Here is a 21,671-nt window from a genome sequence, read left to right as displayed (position 1 = left end):
GAAATTTGTTTCTTTTTTGTTGTGCCTTAAACTTTAAATTGTCAAGTTCATTTTAGCTGGTTTAGTGGATGATTTTGGCCATTTCTAAAGACAAAATAATGAAATTGTTATGACTGTGGAGGAGGAGAGTTTTGTGTAATTTGGTTGTATTTGTAAGGGGACTTTTACAAGCCACCTTCTGAAGAAATACATAGACTTTTAAAATTATTATTTTTTTTAAAAGACAAGTTCCGGTTGAAGAGCTACATGCTAATATCTCTTGTGGAAATTGAATTTGCAATCAGTGCATTTCCATGCAATTCCACTGAAAGTAGTAGTATTCTTGTCATTAATCTTCCAGTACGTATTGTAGCAAAGGTAGCAAAGTTAGATAATGTTAATCTGGTTTTGTTTCCGTGCCATTGTGTATTTCTGAAGATTGTGAAATGTCACTGCGCCATTTACAGGATTGTGGACAACATGCCTGTGACTTGGTGTTATGATGTTGAAGATGGCCACAAGTTCTGCAATCCTGGTTTTCCTATTGGCTGTTACATTACAGAAGATGGCCGTCCAAAAGATGCCTGTGTTATTAATGTATGTTTATGCAATTATTTTTTAATATCCTCTTAGTAATTTAAAGACTGGCATTTCTCCTATGTCATGTTTCTATGGCGAGTCCTCACTATTTTAAGAAACCTTGTTGCCTAACAATGGATAAGTGGTTTGATACCTCTGAGAGTACCACAATTTGTAAGCCTCATCTAAGACCAAGAACTTTGTCTCTTCTGTTGCACAACTGAAGGGCTCTAAGAGGTAGAAGAGATGAACATGTATAGTATTTAGTACATCTGCAGGATGAAGGAGAAGAAAACACTGTCATCCTTCATTGCCTAAGAAGTCTAAACATTTGAAGGCTTGAACTTCACATTTTTGTGGGATAGCAGTGTTTTCATGGAAGCGGGTTTGCATAGACATGCTTGTACCTCTGCATGGAAATTAATACTTCTTCAGCAATTGCTTTCCCTAAAATTGTGTGTGCTAATGGAAGAAGGCAGAGTGTAAGATTTCTGAGTGAACAAAGCTTCTCCTGTGAGAGATCGATTAATTAGACTAACTGGTGGGGGTCCAGATAAATGTAAAACATTATAGAGATAAGAAGGCAACAGAAAGTCCAGGTGTCTTTGGATTTCCACAGATCTCTTTCCATGGAGATGTCACTGAGAACCTGGAATAGGACTTTGAGTTTACCAAAATGGCTGAGTTTACTTAATGGATCTTACCAAAGATGGCAGTTTCAGCAATTTCTAATTTTGTTTCCTTGCCCCCATAATGAATTGGTTTCAGAGGTTCCATATGCATGGATGTATTTATGATCATATATGTATTCTGGCAATATTCTTTTAATCTTGTTTAAGTGCTTGTTTTAATAAAATGAAAATAACCTTTGAAGGAGTAGCTGCAGGACTGTAGAAGAATGCTTTGTTTATACAACTTTTCGTATAGTCAGGGTGCTTTGTAGAAAGGTGTGGGTGTAGAACCCTGAACAAGTACTAGTTGAACTGCAGTAGGCATGATACTTGTTATTTAACCCCCTCTAACTGACTAAATTCCAAGCTGATGTTTGCCTTCACCTAAGATTTTACATTCAGCATTCTTGGCTTCTGCTTGCAGTTCATCCCTGTTCATCTTTGGATTTAAATGTCAACGTGGTTCTGTCAGAGAGCAATTATTTGTTGCTTGTCTTGGAAGGTTCTGTTTAATCTATGAAAAATATACACATTGTTTTAAAATAGCTGTTGTTTCTGAAACACTTTTGATATGAAAATTGTCATATAGTTATCTAGTCAGTTTGCTACTTCAACTAAAGAAAATGGAACATCTACAGTTACTTAAATGTTTTAATAGATATATTTAGATTTATAAATACATTTTATATTTTAATTTTTTTCTACTTTTCAACTGTATGAAGACAGTTCTTAACATTAACTCTTCTAGATTGGCTTTTTAATGCAAGGTTTTAATGCAAAGCCCTTACTGTCTTTTTGTTCTGAGAAACCCACATTCATCTTGTAGAACTTCTTGACAGAAAAATTGTACACAGTCTAAAATTCTGTTATGTAAGCTTCTGATTGAGGCTTTCAGATGTTATCTTTTTGATTAACATCATCTTTTATCATTGCAGTCAGAATTTCATGAAAAAGATACTTTTTATATCTTCAACCATGTTGACATAACAATATATTACCATGTCGTGGAAAATGAAGCTCTGGGAGCAAGACTAGTTGCTGCTAAACTTGAACCAAAAAGGTTAGTACTCAACAGTAACTTGTCATCAAGCAGTGGTCCATCCCAAGATACTTGCTTTGATTTGTGGACCTGTTGCTGGTCAGAAGTGTTTTCAGATGTGACCTGTAGATTTGACCTGAGATAGTATAGTAGAGGAGAGTCTCACATAATTTTGCTCTGAATTTGATAGAGCTTTGTGTACTGTTTCTTATTTGGGCCGATAAAAAAGAGATAAAAAAAGATAAAATAAAACTTGGCAGTGATTTGTGTTCAGTGAAGCAACTCTCATTCCCCTTCTGGGGAGCACTTTGCCTTGTGACAGAATAGGCCACCAGTGCCTGATGCAGGAGTAGTTGGAGTGCAACATTTGATGTCTTCAGGAATCAGGATTTGACAGGAATGATTTTGTAGATACGCTTGTCAGTTGTTCTAGTATCCATGTGGCTTTCACACAAGCAATGTCTGTTTTATTCTTTCTTAGCATCTTTTTTAAATTTCATATTCTTGCTGTAACTGAGCTTGTTGCATTATTGGTCCAGCATCATGATGAAAATACTTTTTTCTGAGAGAAGTTAGTAATTCTGTTGTAACTTTTTGAGTGCTTTGGAAATTCATGGTGGGACCTAGAGTTCTTTACAGAGTTCTCTGCTTTACAGACTCTGCTCTCTATAGTTTTCTCCTTCAAAGCAATACCTTTTGTTTAAAAAGTTCAAGTATGAAAAAGTCCTGTGTTCATGATACATTCCTTATGAATTCTGAAATTTATGAGGCATTAAGAACAATTTTTATATTTAAGGGAAGAACCCTGGATGAAACGGATGCTTTTGTAAGATGAATGAATTCTTTCTTTAAGAGTGTGGTCAGTGAAGCAGCTTTTATTCTGTGTTTTTTCTTTCTGCAGTTACAAGCATACTCATCCAGACAACCCCGATTGCTCAGGAGTACCTATGGATATAAGTAACAAGGCTAATGGAGAAATCAAAATTGCTTACACATACTCAGTTTCTTTTGAAGTGAGTACTAAGTTTTCTGTGCTAGTTGCCTCTTAAAATCATGTATTAATACTCTGAATTATAAAGATGAGCAAGTACTGCTACCTCAGAATGCTAAATTTGGGGTTTTAAAACTTTGTTTGGACTGGAAGGTCAGAGATGGTTTGAGATTTCACTGTACACTTTACAATTTTGAATGCCACCCCACACCTTGCATGTCAAATGCATTTATGTGTTTTTTAAAAATCACACTTTCTATGTTTACCTTGGTTGTCCAGTAGTTTATTTTTAAATCCAAGGTCTTAAATCTGAGGAATAGTGTGTTTCAGAAATTTACTCTTGTGGGTAAGTTGAAACTGATAATTTTCTGCTCTCCTGCTGCAAAGGCTTTCTTCTCTCCAAGATTTTCCTCCTATGGAAATCTGCAAAAGAACAGGAAGATGGTGTGCTCTATGTCTCTGTTTTCTGTTTAAAAGCAGAGACACAGTGTATCAAGCAACTGCAGGGAGCAGTGATATTTTAACATGTTTCACTCTGGTGACAAGCAAGAAAGAGTTGTTGTTGTTTTTTTTTAAATGGAATTTGCTGAATAGTTTCCCTGTTAGTCTACAGTCTCAAAATGCAAGTGACTCGCTAAAAAGAATGCAGATTATAACCGACTGGATTTCTTGACTCCTTGTGTGTGGAATGAAGGGATAGCACACATGCATTTCAACTTCAGTATTTCTGGGATTCTTCTGGATATGAAGGAGTCTTTTTTTTAAGTTACAGTTGTTAATGGAAATACTGGTAATTAATAGGTTAAAAATAGCAATAAGGCAATTATTTCTTAAGCTTGTTCTGATTGCAGTGTAAGTGGTAGGATCCTGCTGTAGGGTTCAGTTCAACTGTGGTGAAATGGAGACTTTAAATTTAGTTGGAGAGCAGTGTTGAGTTAAGGTGCCACTGTCATAAGAAGCATTCAGTAGAGCACTAGTCTCACAATATCATTACATTGTCACAGTTTCTCAGGCATGAACCCCTTTTATCTCTTATAAACTGTTATAGCAGTGTTTGTAGAATTACCGTGGTAATTCTTTACTGTAGCAATGTACTGGATTACATGGGAAAGTTCAAAATAGAATAAATAGTATAAGAAAAGTATTCAGAAGGGGTTATGTGTCTCAATAATTGTATTTTGAGAAATTATACCAGTTATCATCCTGGAATTAATTTGTACACTGAAAAGCAAGTACTTCTGGAGACCGGTGTGAAGTTAAGAATGACCTTAGCTTCATGCAATTATACTGTTTCTCTTTAAAAAATGAAACGCCCAGCTGTGTGTGTTTTACTGTTCTGGTTACAATATTACATCAATTGGAGGTAGTCTTCTGAAATTCCATGGAGAGATCAAGTCATGTCAGAAAGACAGAAAAAAGGCAGTGTAGGTATGGGGGGAAAATGCAGTTCTAGGATCATTGATAGTGGTTTAGAAACTTGTTGCTTGTTTAAAACCTAGCTTTATTACCTGAGTGAACTAGATATTTTACATTGGCTATATTTTATAACCCACTGTTTCTTGTATTTTCAAAACTGACTACTGGAAAGCACTCTTGCTCTTCTATGTAATAAACTACTGCAATACCATCATGTCAGAAAGACACCTAGCCATATTTATTAGATTATACTAGTTTTTAGGGTTTGTTTAATAGCTATCTTCAGGTTGATGAGCACTGTTTATTCCTTTTTATAAGTTTACTCTGCAAAATAAAACAAATGCTGTTTTGAAGTGTTTCTGATGAGTGAATATTCAGTCTGTGTAAGTATAATCCATTGAAATGCCTGAAGGAATAATTTGTTTCCCTCTGCTAACAGTGTAAGTTCTGTAGTATTGTGTCCTTATCTGTCTTGCAGTATAAACTGAATGTGACTGAATTGGTATTTGTTACTGAAATTAGGTTGTATGAAAGCAAAGGATAATTTGCATGAAGCACTATCTAGAAAGTGGAATATTATGCTGAAGACTGTACAGCAGAGCTTAGTTTGTGGTGTTGACTTACATATGCTGAAATATCCATGTTATCTTATATTCTGCTAGTAATTTGAATTCCAGATTAATATCATTATTGAAGGGAAGAAGCACAAATTAATTTGCTAGGCCTTTCTGTCTTCAGAAGGCTTGGGTACCTGGTACTATTTAGAAAATAGTTTAGATTTTATGCTCAGATCTTATGTTTGCTTTAGGTATCTATTATTACACTGCTCCTTTTAAGGCATACAACTGGGTTTTCCAGTTTGTCATGAGATTTAAGATTGCTTTGTATGAATATCAACTTGTAAATATAGAGGTTGGATACTGACTGTATCTGAAACTGCTGTTTTCTTTCAGGAAAAAAAGGAAATAAGGTGGGCATCAAGATGGGATTATATTTTGGAATCCATGCCTCACACTCATATTCAGTGGTTTAGGTGAGAAGAAAGTTTGCCTTAAAGTGTGCTGTAAGTGTTTACATTGCAATTTGAATGATGACTGATTTATTTATTTGTTTTATTTTTACATCTAGTATTATGAATTCCTTGGTGATTGTCCTCTTTCTGTCTGGAATGGTAGCTATGATTATGTTGAGAACACTGCATAAAGACATTGCAAGATACAATCAGATGGATTCCACTGTAAGTCTAAAATGTACCTCCTGAAATTTCTTTGGAATGTAATTTTTTCAGCCTAATGTATTTCTGTAACAGACTCTTTAAGTGGCAAGGTACTGCATTAAAATATATGTATTTTCTTTACAGGAGGATGCTCAAGAAGAATTTGGCTGGAAACTGGTTCATGGTGATATTTTCAGGCCCCCAAGAAAAGGAATGCTGTTGTCCATTTTTCTAGGCTCTGGCACACAGATCTTAATAATGACTTTCGTTACCCTGTGTAAGTAATAAAGCTGAGAGGAGTTAGTTAAGTACAGATAATTTTTCACTGCTAATTATATGGTGCTAATAAAAATAACAGGTTTTGTCTAGAAATTTCTCAGAAGTCTTAAGGTTAGAAACAGCTGAGCTGATATAGTAGTTCAACTTAGTATACACAGATTTTAAGATAACTGATATACTGACTTTAAGTCAACTGTATAGTTACTTTCTGAAATTGTGCATCTCTTTTTCATAGTTTTTGCTTGTCTGGGATTCTTGTCACCTGCTAACAGGGGAGCTCTAATGACCTGTGCTGTAGTTCTGTGGGTACTGCTTGGAACTCCAGCCGGTTATGTTGCTGCCAGATTCTACAAATGTAAGTATAAGTTATTTAAAATGACAAGGCTTAAGTTCGTTAAAGTAAATTACCATCACAGAAATGATGTTGGGTTTTTTTGTGCAGTCCTGTTTGTAGTTTCCCTCAGGGTAAGATGGAGAAATGTACTTACCTTAACAACAGAAAACACGTATAGAATACTGACATGATTACATTGGTTTTGATGTGCTCATTCCTAAAGTCCCTGAATTGTTCTTGCTACTACACATCTCTGGAATTCAGAAATAAATTCCAATTTACTAGTACTAAGCTCATTATGTTAGACAGTTTTGTACTTCTGTTTCCTACAGTTGCAGGGGGCAGTGTTAACTTACATTTAGTTTTAGCTATTGATGTTGCTTGCTAACATTAATTTCTTTTTTTTCCCCTCAATCACAAACCTCTGTTCTTGCATGCCTGAGATTTGTCACCTCTTCTTAGCTAGTTCCCAGATCTTTGGGAGAACGGTGCTTATCATATTGTGGCAGGGGTGCAGGGGGAAGGATTATTAAGTGTTCTGTAGTTGTAGGAATCACCCCAGTGGCGGTTGGATTCCTGACAGTAGTTGGTTGATACGGTTTTCCTTGACTGATCCCAGCTAGCTATTGCTTCAAGTTATGCCTGCCAATCTCAAATGGTTTGCCAGTGTACCCTCTGGGTTATTTGAAGGCAAAACACACCATTCTGCATGCAGCTTGATTTAACTACCTTACTCAAGGTAAAAGACACTTTATGACTGAGTAAGCTGCATCTTTTGGACTATGTTAGTTCTGAACATACAGGGCTAAAGAAAGAAGTTTATTTCTCAACTTCAGCCTGGCAGTAGGCACTGGAGTTCTTTCTTCTAACCATATTGTAATTTTCATGTGGGGAGAACAACTGAGGGAAGAGGGTTTGTATTTGTAGGGAGTTTTTCCACAGTGATAAAGATGTGATGGTGGACTACTCCTTTTCCTAATCTTCAAGCCAATTAGACTTAAATGGAAGGCAACCTTGGGACTAAAAGCATAATTGAGGACAAATTATTCTGCATGTCATACTGTGTATTATGTGTTTTGAAGGCTATTTTGAAGCATATCAATAGTAAATCCTCTATATTTGGTGCAGATCAAGGCAATAACAATTGCTTCATATTATACTTATTGGGAAGAATTTAGCTGATACTGGAATATTGTGTTTACTAAGACAGTGAGTGACTGATCCATAGATATTCTTGTTACAACACAAGGTGGTCCATACCCTGTATACATCATGTAAACATGAAAGTATATATAAATAATGTGAGACCTGAACCAAAGTGCAGCTGAAATGAATATCCATTTGTAAGTGTTGGTTTTTTTAAAATTCTACGTTTTAGAAGTACAACCTGAGTTGAAATTAAATGGTTAATCTTAATAACTGGTGCCATGTTCTACCAAGATTTCATGAAGAAAGACAAACTTAATTAAAATCACTCTAGCCATAATCACTCCTGACTCTTCAAGTAAAGAAGCTTGTCATTATGGCAGTGTTCAGATGAAATTGTCAGCTTCCCTGTGTTCCAGCAGGATATTTTAATTTGAAAGTATGCTGACGAATTTTTATCAGTGTAGTGCAAATTCATAAAGATTTTCTTAATAAAGCTATCTTTGGTCTTTTGGTATCACCACTGCTTAATGCTGTTAGGACTTGAGAACATCACTGCTTCCTGTAAGCATGTTAGTCCTCTGACTTTCTTGTAAGATTGATAGACAAGAATTATTTCAAGAAAGCTATTAAGCTTGCTTTTCACATATTTATGTATTTCTTTCCTACTGAAAACTGCAGTCAAATGCTAGAAAGCTTAAACTTCTCAACCTTGAAGATTTAAAAATGTTTCAAATATACTTCCTCCTTTTAGCAGATAAAGTGGTCAGAGACCCAGTTTAGTTGCATGCTTTTCCTGAGCCTGGTCTGAGGCTTTTTGCTGCTTTTAAACTCTGATTAAGCACTATGATGAGGAAATTCAGTTTTATTACTGAATATTTACTGTTTTAAACTTGGGTATGAAGTGCATTATTTGAGAATTTGCAAGCTAAGTATAACAGGCAAATGGACTGGAAAATTAGTAGTTGTGAGCTTAATGCATGATTTGATGACTGTCAAATGTCTTAATACAGCATTTGGAGGTGAGAAATGGAAAGCAAATGTGCTGCTGACATCATTCCTTTGTCCTGGGTAAGTTGAGATATTGCCATGATTAAAAGAACTAAATTGCTTCTCTGACATGCGTAGCTAATTTTTAAGTTTCAGCTATATAAGTAAATCTAACTAGAGTGTCCCTTTATTACAGAAGCTGCAGGAATATCATGGTGCTTTTGACAAGGATGAATGTTAATGGCATATCATCCTTAGGTATTTGTTTTAGTAAGCATTTGTTTAGTCTCACCACATGAAAAGATTGATTAAAAAAGAGCATCATGATAGTAGTAAGTTTTAGACAGGCACACTTTTTCATAGTTGTTTTTTTACTTTCTTGGCTGTTTCTCTGACCACTCTGTAGTTGGTCTTATATAGTGTCATATACTGTATAACTGCTGTGATATTTTTTTCTACTTAATCACAGCAAGCAGTCTTACCCTGAAGTGTAGTTAAGACAAGCATATATATGAAATTATTTAGTTAGAATGTCAGCTCCTGCTGGAGTTCAGTCCCACTAGATTAACAAAGAATTGCTTGTTTGACCTCTTCGTTTTGATACTTAATGTGTATTATTAGGTTTTAACAGAGATTTACACTAAAATCTTCATACAGTGCTATTGTTTTGTTAACATTGTTGAATATTAAGGAGTATTTCTGTGCTTTTAAGTGTATTATGTATTTTTCAGAATTGTATTTGCAGATTTTTTTATCATGAACCTCATCCTCTGGGGAGAAGGCTCTTCAGCAGCTATTCCATTTGGTACTCTGGTTGCTATTTTGGCACTCTGGTTTTGTGTATCTGTACCACTGACGTTTATTGGTGCCTATTTTGGTTTTAAGAAAAACGTAAGTGTTTCTGAGAAATTGGGTTTTTTTAAGTGTGTGTATGCCCAGGTGTAAACACATATGTAGACTGTATAGACTATCTGTAGACTGTATATAGACTATGACTGAGATAGTACCTGAAGTAGTTGCATTATCAGTTTCAGTTCTGTTCAGTTATTTAGAGCTGCATTAAAGATCTGATCTTGGGATTCCAAGACTTTGATAGTCAGTTGGTTGTTGGTGGTGATACTTCTCCACAATGGTTAGGGTTATGACTGTATTTAATTGAGTGAATGCTCCAGATAAAGCAGTGATTTGGACTTTTTTTTTAATTAGAATCTCTTTCATTGCTAGAAAGAGTTGGTCCAGTCAAGCATAATGGGAAACAAACTTACGCATTTCTGGTTTTCCTCCATGTTTTTTGCTTCTGTCCATCATCTACACTGGGATATTTTTGGACCAGTTGCTAGAATTCTTGTGAAACCACTTTGCATAAGTGTTCTGTAAATGGTCATCACCACTTGCCAGACATTAATGGAGATTTATTCCTAAACTGATGAGTTTTGCTTATTTCTGTGAGGGCTTTTTATGACACCAGTGGCCAAACCTTCTTAAATAATGAAATCTGTACTTTTTGCTTAAAAAGTAGTTGGTTTACTGTGCCCCAGAAAAGATCTGTAAGTTCAGATACTTCTTTTTTTTTTTCCTGTATAAAAGAGCTCTCTGGAGCTCTCATGGAATACCTGAAATACCTACAGAGAATATGTAAATATCTTAGAAGGCACTTTTAAAGCTGATTAACCAAAATTCAGGGGTTTTTTCTGTTAACCATGTTGAAATTCCAGTACCACCTAGAAAGCAAGAGTCTGCATCACCACTACTCCCCAGCTGAAAAGTGAGAAGTCAGCTCAGGCTCTGTGGCAGGTCATAGATAGGTAGTCATAAAAGTGGAAGTCCAAAATAGTCTCTTGCTATGTTTTCAATAAGAATTGTCTTTTAGTTGTTTGCCTAGCAAATGTTGGTAGCTAGGCTGGTAGCTAAAACAGATGTAGTGGTAGCTGAGTATGAACATGCTCAAAGCAAATAGTAGACTTTTGCCACCACTCATTTCAAAAAGAAATAAAGTAATTTATTTAGTAATTTCTTGTTTTTATTTAAAGGCTATCGAACACCCTGTTCGCACAAATCAAATTCCTCGTCAGATTCCTGAGCAATCCTTCTATACGAAGCCGTTACCTGGCATTATCATGGGAGGGATTCTACCTTTTGGCTGTATCTTTATACAGTTGTTCTTTATTCTCAATAGTATTTGGTAAGTTAACCACAGTGTATTTGAATTTTCGGTATCATAAAATCTGGTAATTTCTTTGTGAAGTTTTTTTCTTCAAGGTGCTTTAACTGATTTTGTTGAAATAGGGTTACCAGAATGCTGTTTCTGTGAAAATGGAAATATTTTTAACACTTTGTGCTTTAGAAAATACTCAGTGCTTGTTTTGCTTGTTGAGGTGTGTAGAGAAGTGGCTGTGATATGCTTAGCAATTTACAGCTGACCTACAATATTCCAATAGCTAGTTTTCTCACGCTACTCCTCTGATTTCATGTGGAAGTGGCTCTGAAGCTGACATATGGCATGTAACTTGAACGTAGTAAGTATATTAACATTGACTTTGGGGTTGGTTTATTCAGTTGTTGTTGAACTAGAGAAGTATTACTACCTAGGGAGAAAAGAAGAATCAAGAACAAATTTTGTGTAATCTTTATAAAGGCATCAGTGAGTAATTCTTCTCAAAAATAAAACACCAAATACTAGTCCAGTATAAGTGAATTCTTACGTGATCTCATAGCACACTGACAAACTAATCTACTGTGAGGGATTTGTCTTCCTTCTGGCACAATTTAGTTATTGGATCTTGTTAAACTGTTTCTGAACCTTGAATAGGTGCCTCTACCCAATGTAGACAGCTACAGCATTTGTCATTTCTTGTTACTTTGCAACTCTGCTCCTTTGATTGAAATGTGAGGTGAAATCCAAGTTCTCCTGAAGCCAGTGGAAGAGGTCACACTGATTTCACTGGAACTGTAATTTCACTCATTATGTCTGAGCAGTTCTTTCCCCAAAATCCCAACCAGGAGCATGGTTTGGGCTTGCTTTCTCATTGTGTACAGGCTGAGGCTGCTATTCTTCAGGTAGAAAATTAGTCAATTGTATGGCTGCACAACTGAGATTACCTCAATAGGAAGGGGAATACCGAAGGTAAAGGTGAATTACTGCATATGAATATTAGCACAGTGTCCACTTCAGTTATTTATTTAATTTTTTTAACTCCATTGTATAGGTCTCACCAGATGTATTACATGTTTGGCTTCCTGTTTCTGGTATTCATTATTTTGGTAATTACATGTTCTGAGGCTACAATATTGCTCTGCTACTTCCATCTATGTGCAGAGGTAAGAATATTCTTTGGTATTCATACTTGATGCTGTTTTAAGACGGCTTCCAGTTTTAAGGCTTTTATAGTTGAATAAAAGTATTCCAGAATTCATCATAAACACTGTTACCAGATGAAATGCACTAAAACTGTGTATTTAAGAAGTGAAGCAGGCTACTTGGGCAGAACTTGCAAGAAATATTAAAACAGTGCACTGAATATTGCTAATTCAGGTGTCTCATCTTTAGATTTTAACTCCCTGTTTTCTGAAGACACTAAATTAATCCGTTAACTTCGTTTAATCAAAGTGCATTTTGGACTTGCCTGAGCTTGGGGGTGGTTGGGAGAGTATCTCTGACTGGCAATAGTAGGGTTTGGCTTATTTGGGTTTTTATGTTTTTGACTGTTTGATATTGATATTTAGATTTCTTTTCTCCATTTGTGAGTGCTGTAATTAAAACAGTATTGATTAGATACAGTTCTTTTTGCTGTAGATAAAAGCTATAAAAACATACTTTTGGATAAAGTGATGATAAAGTAGCTCTGCATTTAGTAATTGGGTCAGTGTTTTAGAGCTGTAGGGAATATTACTCAATATTACTTACATACCTTCTTTGTCCTCCATCCCTTCTAGGACTATCACTGGCAGTGGCGTTCATTTCTCACTAGTGGTTTCACTGCAGTTTATTTCCTAATATATGCAATACATTATTTTTTTTCTAAACTGCAAATCACAGGAACAGCTAGCACCATTTTATATTTTGGTTATACCATGATTATGGTTTTGATCTTCTTCCTTTTCACAGGTAAGTATACTGAACCTTATTTTTAAATCTTGAGTCTTACCTTTAGCTTTGCACAGTAGAATTCTTGGCAAAACTTACCTTGATACAGGATTGTAAATGTATGTATGTGTTAGATTTTTTTTTTTCCAGGTAGTTGTGTAGCCTTTTGCAACTCCGATCACAAATTTTAGTGAAGGAGATTAAGTGAGGATGAGGCAAAACTACTACTAATTTGGGCTATAAATAATATAGCATTATATAATAATGGGCTATAATCTTCAAATATGACACCTTTAAATATGATAAATACTTCTCCACATTTCATTCCTATGTAAGTCACATGGCATACTCAGTTTTTTAATTACTTTTCATTGTGTGAGAAAGACTTCACACACAATCTAATACACAGTGTATTAGGAAATAAATAATAAAATAAGGAAATAATTGCAGCTCTTGCAGAATAGGAGGAAGGGAGAGACGAGTAAAAGTTGACAGAGAATACTACTTTCATTTTCTCTCTTCTGGAATTTCTCTACCTTTTTCCCCCTCAATTGCATCAAGGTAGCATGGGAAGCAGACAGACTTTCTTAACCATTTTTGAATGCAGTCTTGTCAGAACCTTGTCACCTTTATTGTGAGCTTTTGGAGTAGCACCTGTCTTAGGTGCTGCATTTCAATCTTCTCTTCAGTAAGTGACATGAGGTCACAAAATCTTTCTTTGTCATCTTGAGTATTAAGAAGGAGTCTTCAATCAGACACACATGTCCCTTGTTCAGGGTGGAAGAATGGTGGTGAAAAAGCAAGAAGTCTCCTTGTGCAAGAAGGGAACAGCTGCCAAGTCTTCAAAAATCTTAAAAATAGTAAATTCTGGTCCAGCAGAATGTAGTTGGGCTCTGTGGACTTTGCCCAACAGAGCAGTATTTTTGAAATTATTTTGAACTAGTTGATGCTGAAAAAGATTTCAAGCTCCACGTTTATGATGAAGTTTAATGATTTCTCAGGCTTTGATACATGTTTATGCCTACAGCTATACAGGCTACATTTGGAGGCCTCCTTAAACACAAATGGCATATCATTGGAGCTTTTAATACAGATCTCCCTATTAGTAGACTTCTCATTTCCACTTAATATAGGACAACCAAAAAAAAAAAATCTAGTGGGAAAAGAACTGACATTTGAGAATGGTGTTAATTTTAAGTGTAATGAAATACTAATTTCAAAGACATTGCCACTTCAGCTTAGGAAATACTGAAGCTGTTTGTGCACCATGACTGAACGCAGATGCTGATGAACAGGAACAAGAGTCTGCAAGGAGTTTCTTGGGTCATTGCCTGTTAAAAGGGAATGGAACTTTAATACCTTATATAATCTCTCTGAAAAGTGATCAAGCCGTGTTCCAAAAGTGTTTAGTTTTCTCTTCCATCCTTCTTTTTAAGTCAGTCTAACTTGTTTTGGCATTGCTTGCGGATATTTTGTAATTTACACATCTTTCCTTTTATTTATATTTTGTGAACTGGTCAGCAAGTCATTCTGAATGCGCAGATCAGAGATTCTGCCTCCCTTTCTCACCCTTATTTCTCACCCTACCTTTCTCTTAACCTTTCTTTTCCATCTGGGTTTACTAATTATTCTCATGGAACTAAAGAATTTAAGAATGCATGGTTGTTCAACTAGAAATGAATGTGTATTGCTGTACGTAGATCAATTTTAAATGCAGTGTGAACTTACAAAGTAGCATGAAAAATAATTAGACCTTATATAAGTGTAAGGTCAGTTAATTCAGTTTCACTAGCTTTTCCAACAGATATTCAGTGTATCTGCTATTAATATTAAGAGTTCTGGCCAAAACAGCTGTTCAGCTTGTTTACTTTGGGTGCACGCAGTAATTCTGCAGTGCACACGTTCAAGATAATGGGCATTTACGCTTCATTTTCTATGCTGAGGCTTGGCTTAACTAAGGTACCCATATAATTTTCGTCTTTTGCCCTTATTCTTTTAAGTCAGTCATTTCACATGGCTTTGTCTAGAGGCATTAAGATGTGTCCAGTGCATCCCCCTTTTCCTTTGCTCACACATTCACTTTAAATTGACCAGTTGGCTGCGCAGCACCTGCCAGCAAATTTGGAAAGTCCTTTTCAGGGTAGGTTCACAAGCATGCAAAGAAGAGTTGGTTTACTCTCGGACCCTTTCAGATGCTTTCTCTGGTGGTCATTTGTATGTAACTGGGACACTGGACATGTGAGTTATGCTGTGCAACTTGAACTGAGCTTTCAGAGTTTGTATGCCTTGACTTTTTGAAAATTTCACTTGAAATTGGGGGAGGATACATGTGTAGTGAATCAAATGGCTAGAATTTTGAAACATCATATGAATAATGATTTTTTAAAATCTACTTCCCATGAGATGAAGTGCAAATTATTCTTTCTGTTTCTTAAGATTTAAGAATAATTTTGTTTATTTATGTTAATACACATTCAAAGACTAATATGCTCAGTTCTCTTAAGATTTACTGAAGTGCTTTAAGCTAAGGTTTTACAGAAAAAGTTAAAGGCAGTAAAGGGACAGGCAGTTCTTCTCCAGTTTCTTAAATGAAAAGCACATTAGCAATTTAGCAAAAACTGCTCCTAAAGGCAGCTGACTTCCTGTGTCAGAATGATAAAGGAGCTAAAAAGAGAAAATCATAATTGTTGTATCAAAACTGTTCTGCTGCTGCTTACTCATGTGTTAAAAATCGTCAGGATCAGGAAGGATTTTGATGGTGCCCTGCTGCTATGTCAGTGTAACACATGCTTCAGGCACTTGCATCCATGCTACATTCCAGGTCATTGATCAGACTCAGCAGGCAAAATACCGGGAGCTACATGACAAATCTTTGATCCACAGCTGGGACCAACACTACGTATCATAGTCAATGAGTCAGTTAAACATCAGTAGTTTAGCAAGCGTGAAGAAAAGAAACAACACTGTGGTATCATTCATGATTCCTTCAAGCTTGTACAGTGAATGAGTTAGCACACAACTTTAATTGTGCCTCTTACCAGGTCTAATTTTTTTTTTTTCTTTAAATAACTTAGTTGGCTTTTGCATAAGTTAAGGCTATGATTTTGAAGGAGGTGCTCGGGCAAAAATGGGATAATCTTAAGGGTTTTTTTTCCTGTCCTAGTTTTTGTGGGAAATGAAGATTCCTGTAACAAGTGTTCTGAGCTATTGTTAAATCCATTATTATTCTGAACTTGTGTTTTGAAGTAATCCAGTTAGATTAACAAAGCCCAACTATATTAACTGCTTTGTATTCAAAAGAATATTTTCGTTTAAAACTTTGTTTCACAAAACAAAGGGATGCAGCTATTTTTCTTCAGTGAAAGATTATAAGTTATCAGGGAAACAGTCTTTATCCTTACATATCAGTTCAAGTTTTCATATACCTTTTGACTGCTTTAAGTACTTCAGAAGCATTTATTTTTAAGGTTTGTAACATATTTCAGTAGTAAGTACAAGTTGCATAGCAACTACGCTGTGGTTTCAAATTTGTATTAACTTGATTTACATAGGAAAAAAGGTAGTAGTCTAATTTTTCCAGGACCTTGAAGTATTAACAAAGAAATGGGAACTTCTTTAGATGCTGTCTATCTCATTGGTTTATTAAATATAATAACAATATTCTGACCATCTGAGCAGATGAAGTAAAGCATATGTGACTAGCCACCAAAGAAGGGTGAAAATGGAACATTATGAAGGAGTTGGACTGGTGAATAATGAAACAACAAAGGCCAAATATGTAGGAAGAGAAATCACCCAGAAACATCTTTAAATGAGTCTTCCATGTGAATCAGCGCTATGATTGTGAAAGTAATGAAATACTTCACATAGTAGCTGATACCTGGAAAGACTGGGTATTGTCTGTAACTTCTCATTATCTGATCTGATGGATGTAATGAAGACTAAAGATAGAAGATTGCATATAATGATGTCTGAATTTATGAACTACAGATAGAAATCTGTCAGTTTTCCTAACACGTAACATCTCTGGGTTTTTTTCTTCCTTTTTTAGGGACAATTGGATTCTTTGCATGCTTTTGGTTTGTAACCAAAATATACAGCGTGGTGAAAGTTGACTGAAGAAACCATTGTAAAGAATTAACACAGAAGGCAGTTAAACTTCTCTAACGTAACTTAAAGACCTGGTCTAGTTGATGAACTTGAGCTTTATCAGAAGTATTGGCTTCCTGTTCTTTGAGAATGATACTGAATATGCAGCTGCCCCAAACACTTCTTCCACTAACACGTTTGTATTGTGACTTAACAACCTGTTTTCATTCAGATCTTAATGAAGATCAGAGTTATGATATTTATGCGTTTGTAAATACAACTATACTTTAAAATAAATGTCAGATTCTAATGGCAGAATAGACATGGCTGTACTACACAACTTAATGATACTTCTGATCAAGGTCCAACTGTAAATAAGTTTTTCTAGCTTATTAGGTGGGATGAATTATTTTTCTTTGAGGGAAATGAGAACTTTTTATTATGCTAACTTTGAAGGATGACTCTTAAGAATTGTTGCTTTTAGTTTGGATGTGATTTTTATTTTTTACTGGTGTTATGTCCATAAATATTCTGATTTCTGTGACTTCATTAGTTTCAGTGTTCTTGGCCTTTTACACTATGTGCCTCTGAGTCCTTGACTTTATAAATTCATCATCTAATAAATATTGTAAAAATGTCTTCAGTGGCTCATTACATATTACAAGTTCATCAAAATATGTAAATACGATTATACTGAAGACGGATGCTTAAAGATTGCATAGAGTATTTTATGGCATTTTCTATGGTTTAATGTATATTGACACACCCTTAGATCTGCAATAAATGTTATTTGTGCTACATGGCTATAACAGGGAAATGTGATTGTGGCGCATGACAAATTATACACATACTTAACAAAACTCCTCTGCAGCATTAATCCAGTCCTTAACCCAGACATGTTTTCAGAGATTGCTATGGAACTGTCAGTATGTTGAGAAGATCTTATAACACATGAGTCAGCACTCTGCTGATCTTGCTTTTAAAAGATCTCAATGATGCATATTCTATATGGCAACTATTCCTGATTGTACTTAATGTAGGTTAAAAAATAAAAGAAAATGACTATTTTTGCCTTATATTAAGAGACTAATGTCAATTTTGGATGACTAGCATTAAACCTATATTTGCTATTTTTGGAAATGGAGTATTTTGTTCATAACTTGTTCAATGATTTTAGACACAATTTGGCTTTTGGCATGTTTTCACGAGCCTGATAAAATTTCAAATAAAATTCAATGTCAGGTACCAATTTCCATTCATATGGTTGGGTTTTTTTTTTTAATTCAGTTTACTCTTTCTAAAAAACCTTAACCTAATGATGCTTGAAGATTGATTCCAGTAAAAATATCTTTGGTTAAGGTAACTTGTCATTATTAACCTCCTAAAAGTTAGCATGTAATGAAGGCTTGAGGTGACATTTGCTCTATTGCTGTGCTCCACAGCCCCTCCCAGGTGAATCAAACCACGCTCACGCTCTGCCTGCCCCAACAGCAGCTCTGTTCAGATGCTGTGGACATGTTGGTTCTGGTGCTCCTCCCCATGTACAGTCACAAGGAGATGCCGATTTCAAATAATCTTCCATGTTTTATATTCAAAACAGGAAAAGGTTGTGTATGGTAATGCTTGTTCTTTACTAATGCAGTAAGCTGCAGTGTGACTTTTGAGTTTAAATTTTCAAAGTATAAAATTAAATGTTCTTACCATCCCTGGTTTTGTGATCACCTACTGTACGTGTAGTCACTGCTCAAAATCATCAGTAGTTATTAAGCATTGGAATGCTTAGAGAAACATGAATCAGTTGTCTGTTCTTAAAATAGGAATATAATGGTGTTCGAGAATTGCAGTGGAGCAATATAAAAACAGGTTTTGGGGATGCTTTTACAGCTACTGTTTAAAAAGCAGATTAATAGAATAGGTTTGAAAATTATTGCTGTGTTTTCCTTTTTTTTATTCCTACAGCCTAGTGGACAAGTCATGGCTGCTTCTCAAGTATCTTCTGTTGCTTTAAAGGCAGTTTGTGAAGCGTGTCCTCTTCTGGAATCTAAACCTACTGCATGCAGAGTTTTTCAAGCAGCCTTGCCTTGTAATTGCAACTATTTTGGAATTTTAAATGGGTAGGTTTCAGTGTGCAGTACTAGAGACAATCCAGAAAGTTTAATCCATTACAGATTTCACAAAATAGCTCTTCTAAAACTGTTCTCTCCCTTGAAACCCATTATTGCCTCAGATAGTTTTAGAGGTTTTACTAGGATTTAGACTTCCAGAGTGTGTTAGGGCATCCAGATATTCTATCATGTACCATACCTGTTCTTCACATCTCTTGGGAGGCTTGGATTTTTGGCTAAACTTCCAAAATACTGGCTTCTTCAAAAATCTTTGTATACTTCCAGACATTTTCTTAAAATGCACAAATTGCACAGATTTCTGAGAAAATGTAAATGGAAGGTTAAGAGGAAGGAACATACTGCTGAGCTGCATGAAGACAGAGAAAATTTAGATAAAATGTAACACTTCAGATCAGTGTCAATTTTTTGCTGGGTGGTAAATAATTTAAAAACTGGTTCTTCAAAGGTGCAAAAAAAGTGACCTTCATTGCCAAATTTTGTCTGAAAAGGAATCCTCAGTCCAAATCAGGTTTTGAAAACATAAGGGAGTTAGGGGTTTGGTTTTCTTTTTCTAAGCAAGAAGAAATAAAAAAGCAGCTTTATGGCAAGCTGCCTGTTCCATCTTTACCCTGGCAGCTTCACTTTGCATTGTCATGCTTAGCTGAGTTTGAACAGCTGAAAGTGTTCTTAGATTGTTTTTGTTGGTTGTCAGACAGATGGTGTGTGCCCTCAGCTGCGTTCCCAGAGTCTGGCAGCTGTATTGCAAGTAGTGGTTGACTGTGAGCTAGTCATGGGGCAGGTCTTTATGGTTTGGGGCCTATTTTCATGTAAAGGGCAGTGAGGGATGACTGGGAAAGGCTGATGTCATTAGTGCCATCCCCTGCACATTGCTTACCTTTCTCCCATTTCACAGTTTTGCATTAGGATGGCTTGAAAACAGATTTCCTCATGTTTCAGCCCTCTGTCTTTCCCAAGAATGTGCAGAGCAGTGGTTACCCTACCTAACTCTTGCAGATAGCACAAGCCTTTTGTGTTTGAAAACTTGTCTACCCAGATTACGTGTGGTTATGGGGATGATGCAGATGTGGCACCAAGCACACGGGTGTAGACTGCATTGTGGGGGGCTGTAGGTACATTCCCATGTTTCTGTAACACTACATACTGTCCCTTTGGAGCTTGAGACATCCTGAGTGGTGGTGTCACAGAGGCCCATGAATATTTGTAGACAGAGGAGAAGGTGTGTCCTGTGTGGAGTAGTGAGAAAGAGGTAGGTGGGCTGTCTGCTCATTGGATATGGAGGTGGAAGGAAGGTAAGTAGAGTTTCTCTACAATTATCAGAAAAAAAAAAAAAGCTTTAAGTGGGTACTTTAGTTCTGTCATGAGTGGTACCTGTATATTCTACTGGAAAGTAAGTCTGGAAAATAAGTGAGGAAGAGAGAGGGTGGAACAGGATGGGATTCAGGCAGATGTCTGAGGTTTTCAGTTAGATGGATCTGAATAACCCATTTGAAGGGACAGGAAACACAAACAGCTGTGTTTGAACTGACATCATCAAATGTGGATGAGAAGTACTTTGATTAATACTAGTAGAGACAAAAGTACTAATCCCTAAAATAAGGAAGTGGAATGGGCAACAGTGGTACTTCAGGTAAGGCAGGGGAGGAGTGAGGGTGGAAGGACTTGGACAGGGAATGGAGGGATGTGAGTGTATCTGATTTTGGTCAGTAGAGTATGAAATTGTGGCCAAGTATTTCTACAAAGCTTTGTGGGATTGCTGGGAAGGAGTTGCTGCAGCCAATCCCAACCACATTAGCTGTGCACAGTAAATAAAAACTGAGGTTGCTCAGTGAATAATTGTTACTCAATAGAGATCTCGAGTGTTACAGGTCAGGAATACATGGAAGTACGGTAAGTCCTTAACAGCTGGTAGAAGTTTTTGTATTTGGTGGTTGATAAACCCTGTCTGCTGTTACAAATTAATGTTACTGTAGTGCTGGATTTAGTTTTCTGGCTCCCAAAGGTCAGACTGTATGAGCTATAGCTTGGATAAGCCTAGCTGATGTGGGACACACATGACTGTGACTTCGTGCCATGAAGTTCCATGCCAGCCTCTGTCTGTGCCTTACCAGCTTGGACAACAGCTTTATTTTTAGGGGCAGCTGTATCTCCTTTTTGTACTTTTTAGTTATTGCTTCTGTGGGGAACAGTCCCTCTTTTTCCCCTCTACAGAAGACTAAACAACAAATGCCTTTCAAGTCAGCAAGACAGGAGTGATGCCTTTTCACTGATTCACTCAAGGACAGAATGAGCAGGCCTCTTGCCCTACCAGATAAGTGCAGAGCAAAGAAGCAGCACAAGGGTCATAATAGGTAGCAGAGAAATAGACAATAGGTTAAAAACTGCCTCTAACAGAATATGTACCTGGCCAATGGTGATTGGCTAATTCAGACCGTGGTGCTTTCTGGAACAATGGTCTCTGATCCATAAAAAAGAGAGTAGGATCTGCTCTCTGTGGGTCTCTGCTCGCTCTCTCTGCCTGCCTGGGACAGGACCCCACTGCAGCACCTGAATCTGCCTAAGTGCCACTCCGCTGCAAGGAGAAGCAAAGAGGGGGGCGCCGCCTGTGCCCGCTCCCAGGGACCCTGCCTGCCCAGCCTGGACCGAACCGGACCGGACAAGCTTGCCCTGCCAGCAGCAGGAAGGGGGCGCCCCGGGTACTGGGACGCAGGGCCCCCCCGCCGATCTCCAGCCCC

General features: G+C 36.6%; 2 protein-coding genes across 2 annotated transcripts in view; both read left to right on the top strand.

Annotated features, from left to right (window-relative positions):
* Window positions 1-17,950, top strand: part of TM9SF2 (transmembrane 9 superfamily member 2) — a 28,995-nt gene extending 11,045 nt beyond the window's left edge. Inside the window, exons 5-17 of the mRNA XM_010006343.1 lie at window positions 447-576; window positions 2,165-2,289; window positions 3,170-3,281; window positions 5,629-5,708; window positions 5,804-5,912; window positions 6,036-6,168; window positions 6,406-6,525; window positions 8,664-8,721; window positions 9,372-9,531; window positions 10,671-10,822; window positions 11,847-11,958; window positions 12,574-12,745; window positions 16,776-17,950. Coding sequence (XP_010004645.1) covers window positions 447-576; window positions 2,165-2,289; window positions 3,170-3,281; window positions 5,629-5,708; window positions 5,804-5,912; window positions 6,036-6,168; window positions 6,406-6,525; window positions 8,664-8,721; window positions 9,372-9,531; window positions 10,671-10,822; window positions 11,847-11,958; window positions 12,574-12,745; window positions 16,776-16,843 — 1,531 coding nt within the window. The 3' untranslated portion in view covers window positions 16,844-17,950. The remainder of the gene's footprint in view (window positions 1-446; window positions 577-2,164; window positions 2,290-3,169; window positions 3,282-5,628; window positions 5,709-5,803; window positions 5,913-6,035; window positions 6,169-6,405; window positions 6,526-8,663; window positions 8,722-9,371; window positions 9,532-10,670; window positions 10,823-11,846; window positions 11,959-12,573; window positions 12,746-16,775) is intronic.
* A 2,261-nt stretch (window positions 17,951-20,211) lies between these two features.
* CLYBL (citrate lyase beta like) overlaps window positions 20,212-21,671 on the top strand; it is a 195,805-nt gene continuing 194,345 nt past the window's right edge. Inside the window, exon 1 of the mRNA XM_010006342.1 lies at window positions 20,212-20,228. Within this exon, the coding sequence (XP_010004644.1) occupies window positions 20,212-20,228 (17 nt within the window). The remainder of the gene's footprint in view (window positions 20,229-21,671) is intronic.

The sequence above is a fragment of the Chaetura pelagica genome, unplaced genomic scaffold (assembly GCF_000747805.2).
Source record: "Chaetura pelagica isolate M959 unplaced genomic scaffold, ChaPel_1.0 scaffold29, whole genome shotgun sequence".
In the NCBI taxonomy this organism is placed as follows: domain Eukaryota; kingdom Metazoa; phylum Chordata; class Aves; order Apodiformes; family Apodidae; genus Chaetura; species Chaetura pelagica.
The sequence above is the reverse complement of the archived record's forward strand: the minus strand, read 5'-3'. Positions and strand labels throughout refer to the sequence as shown.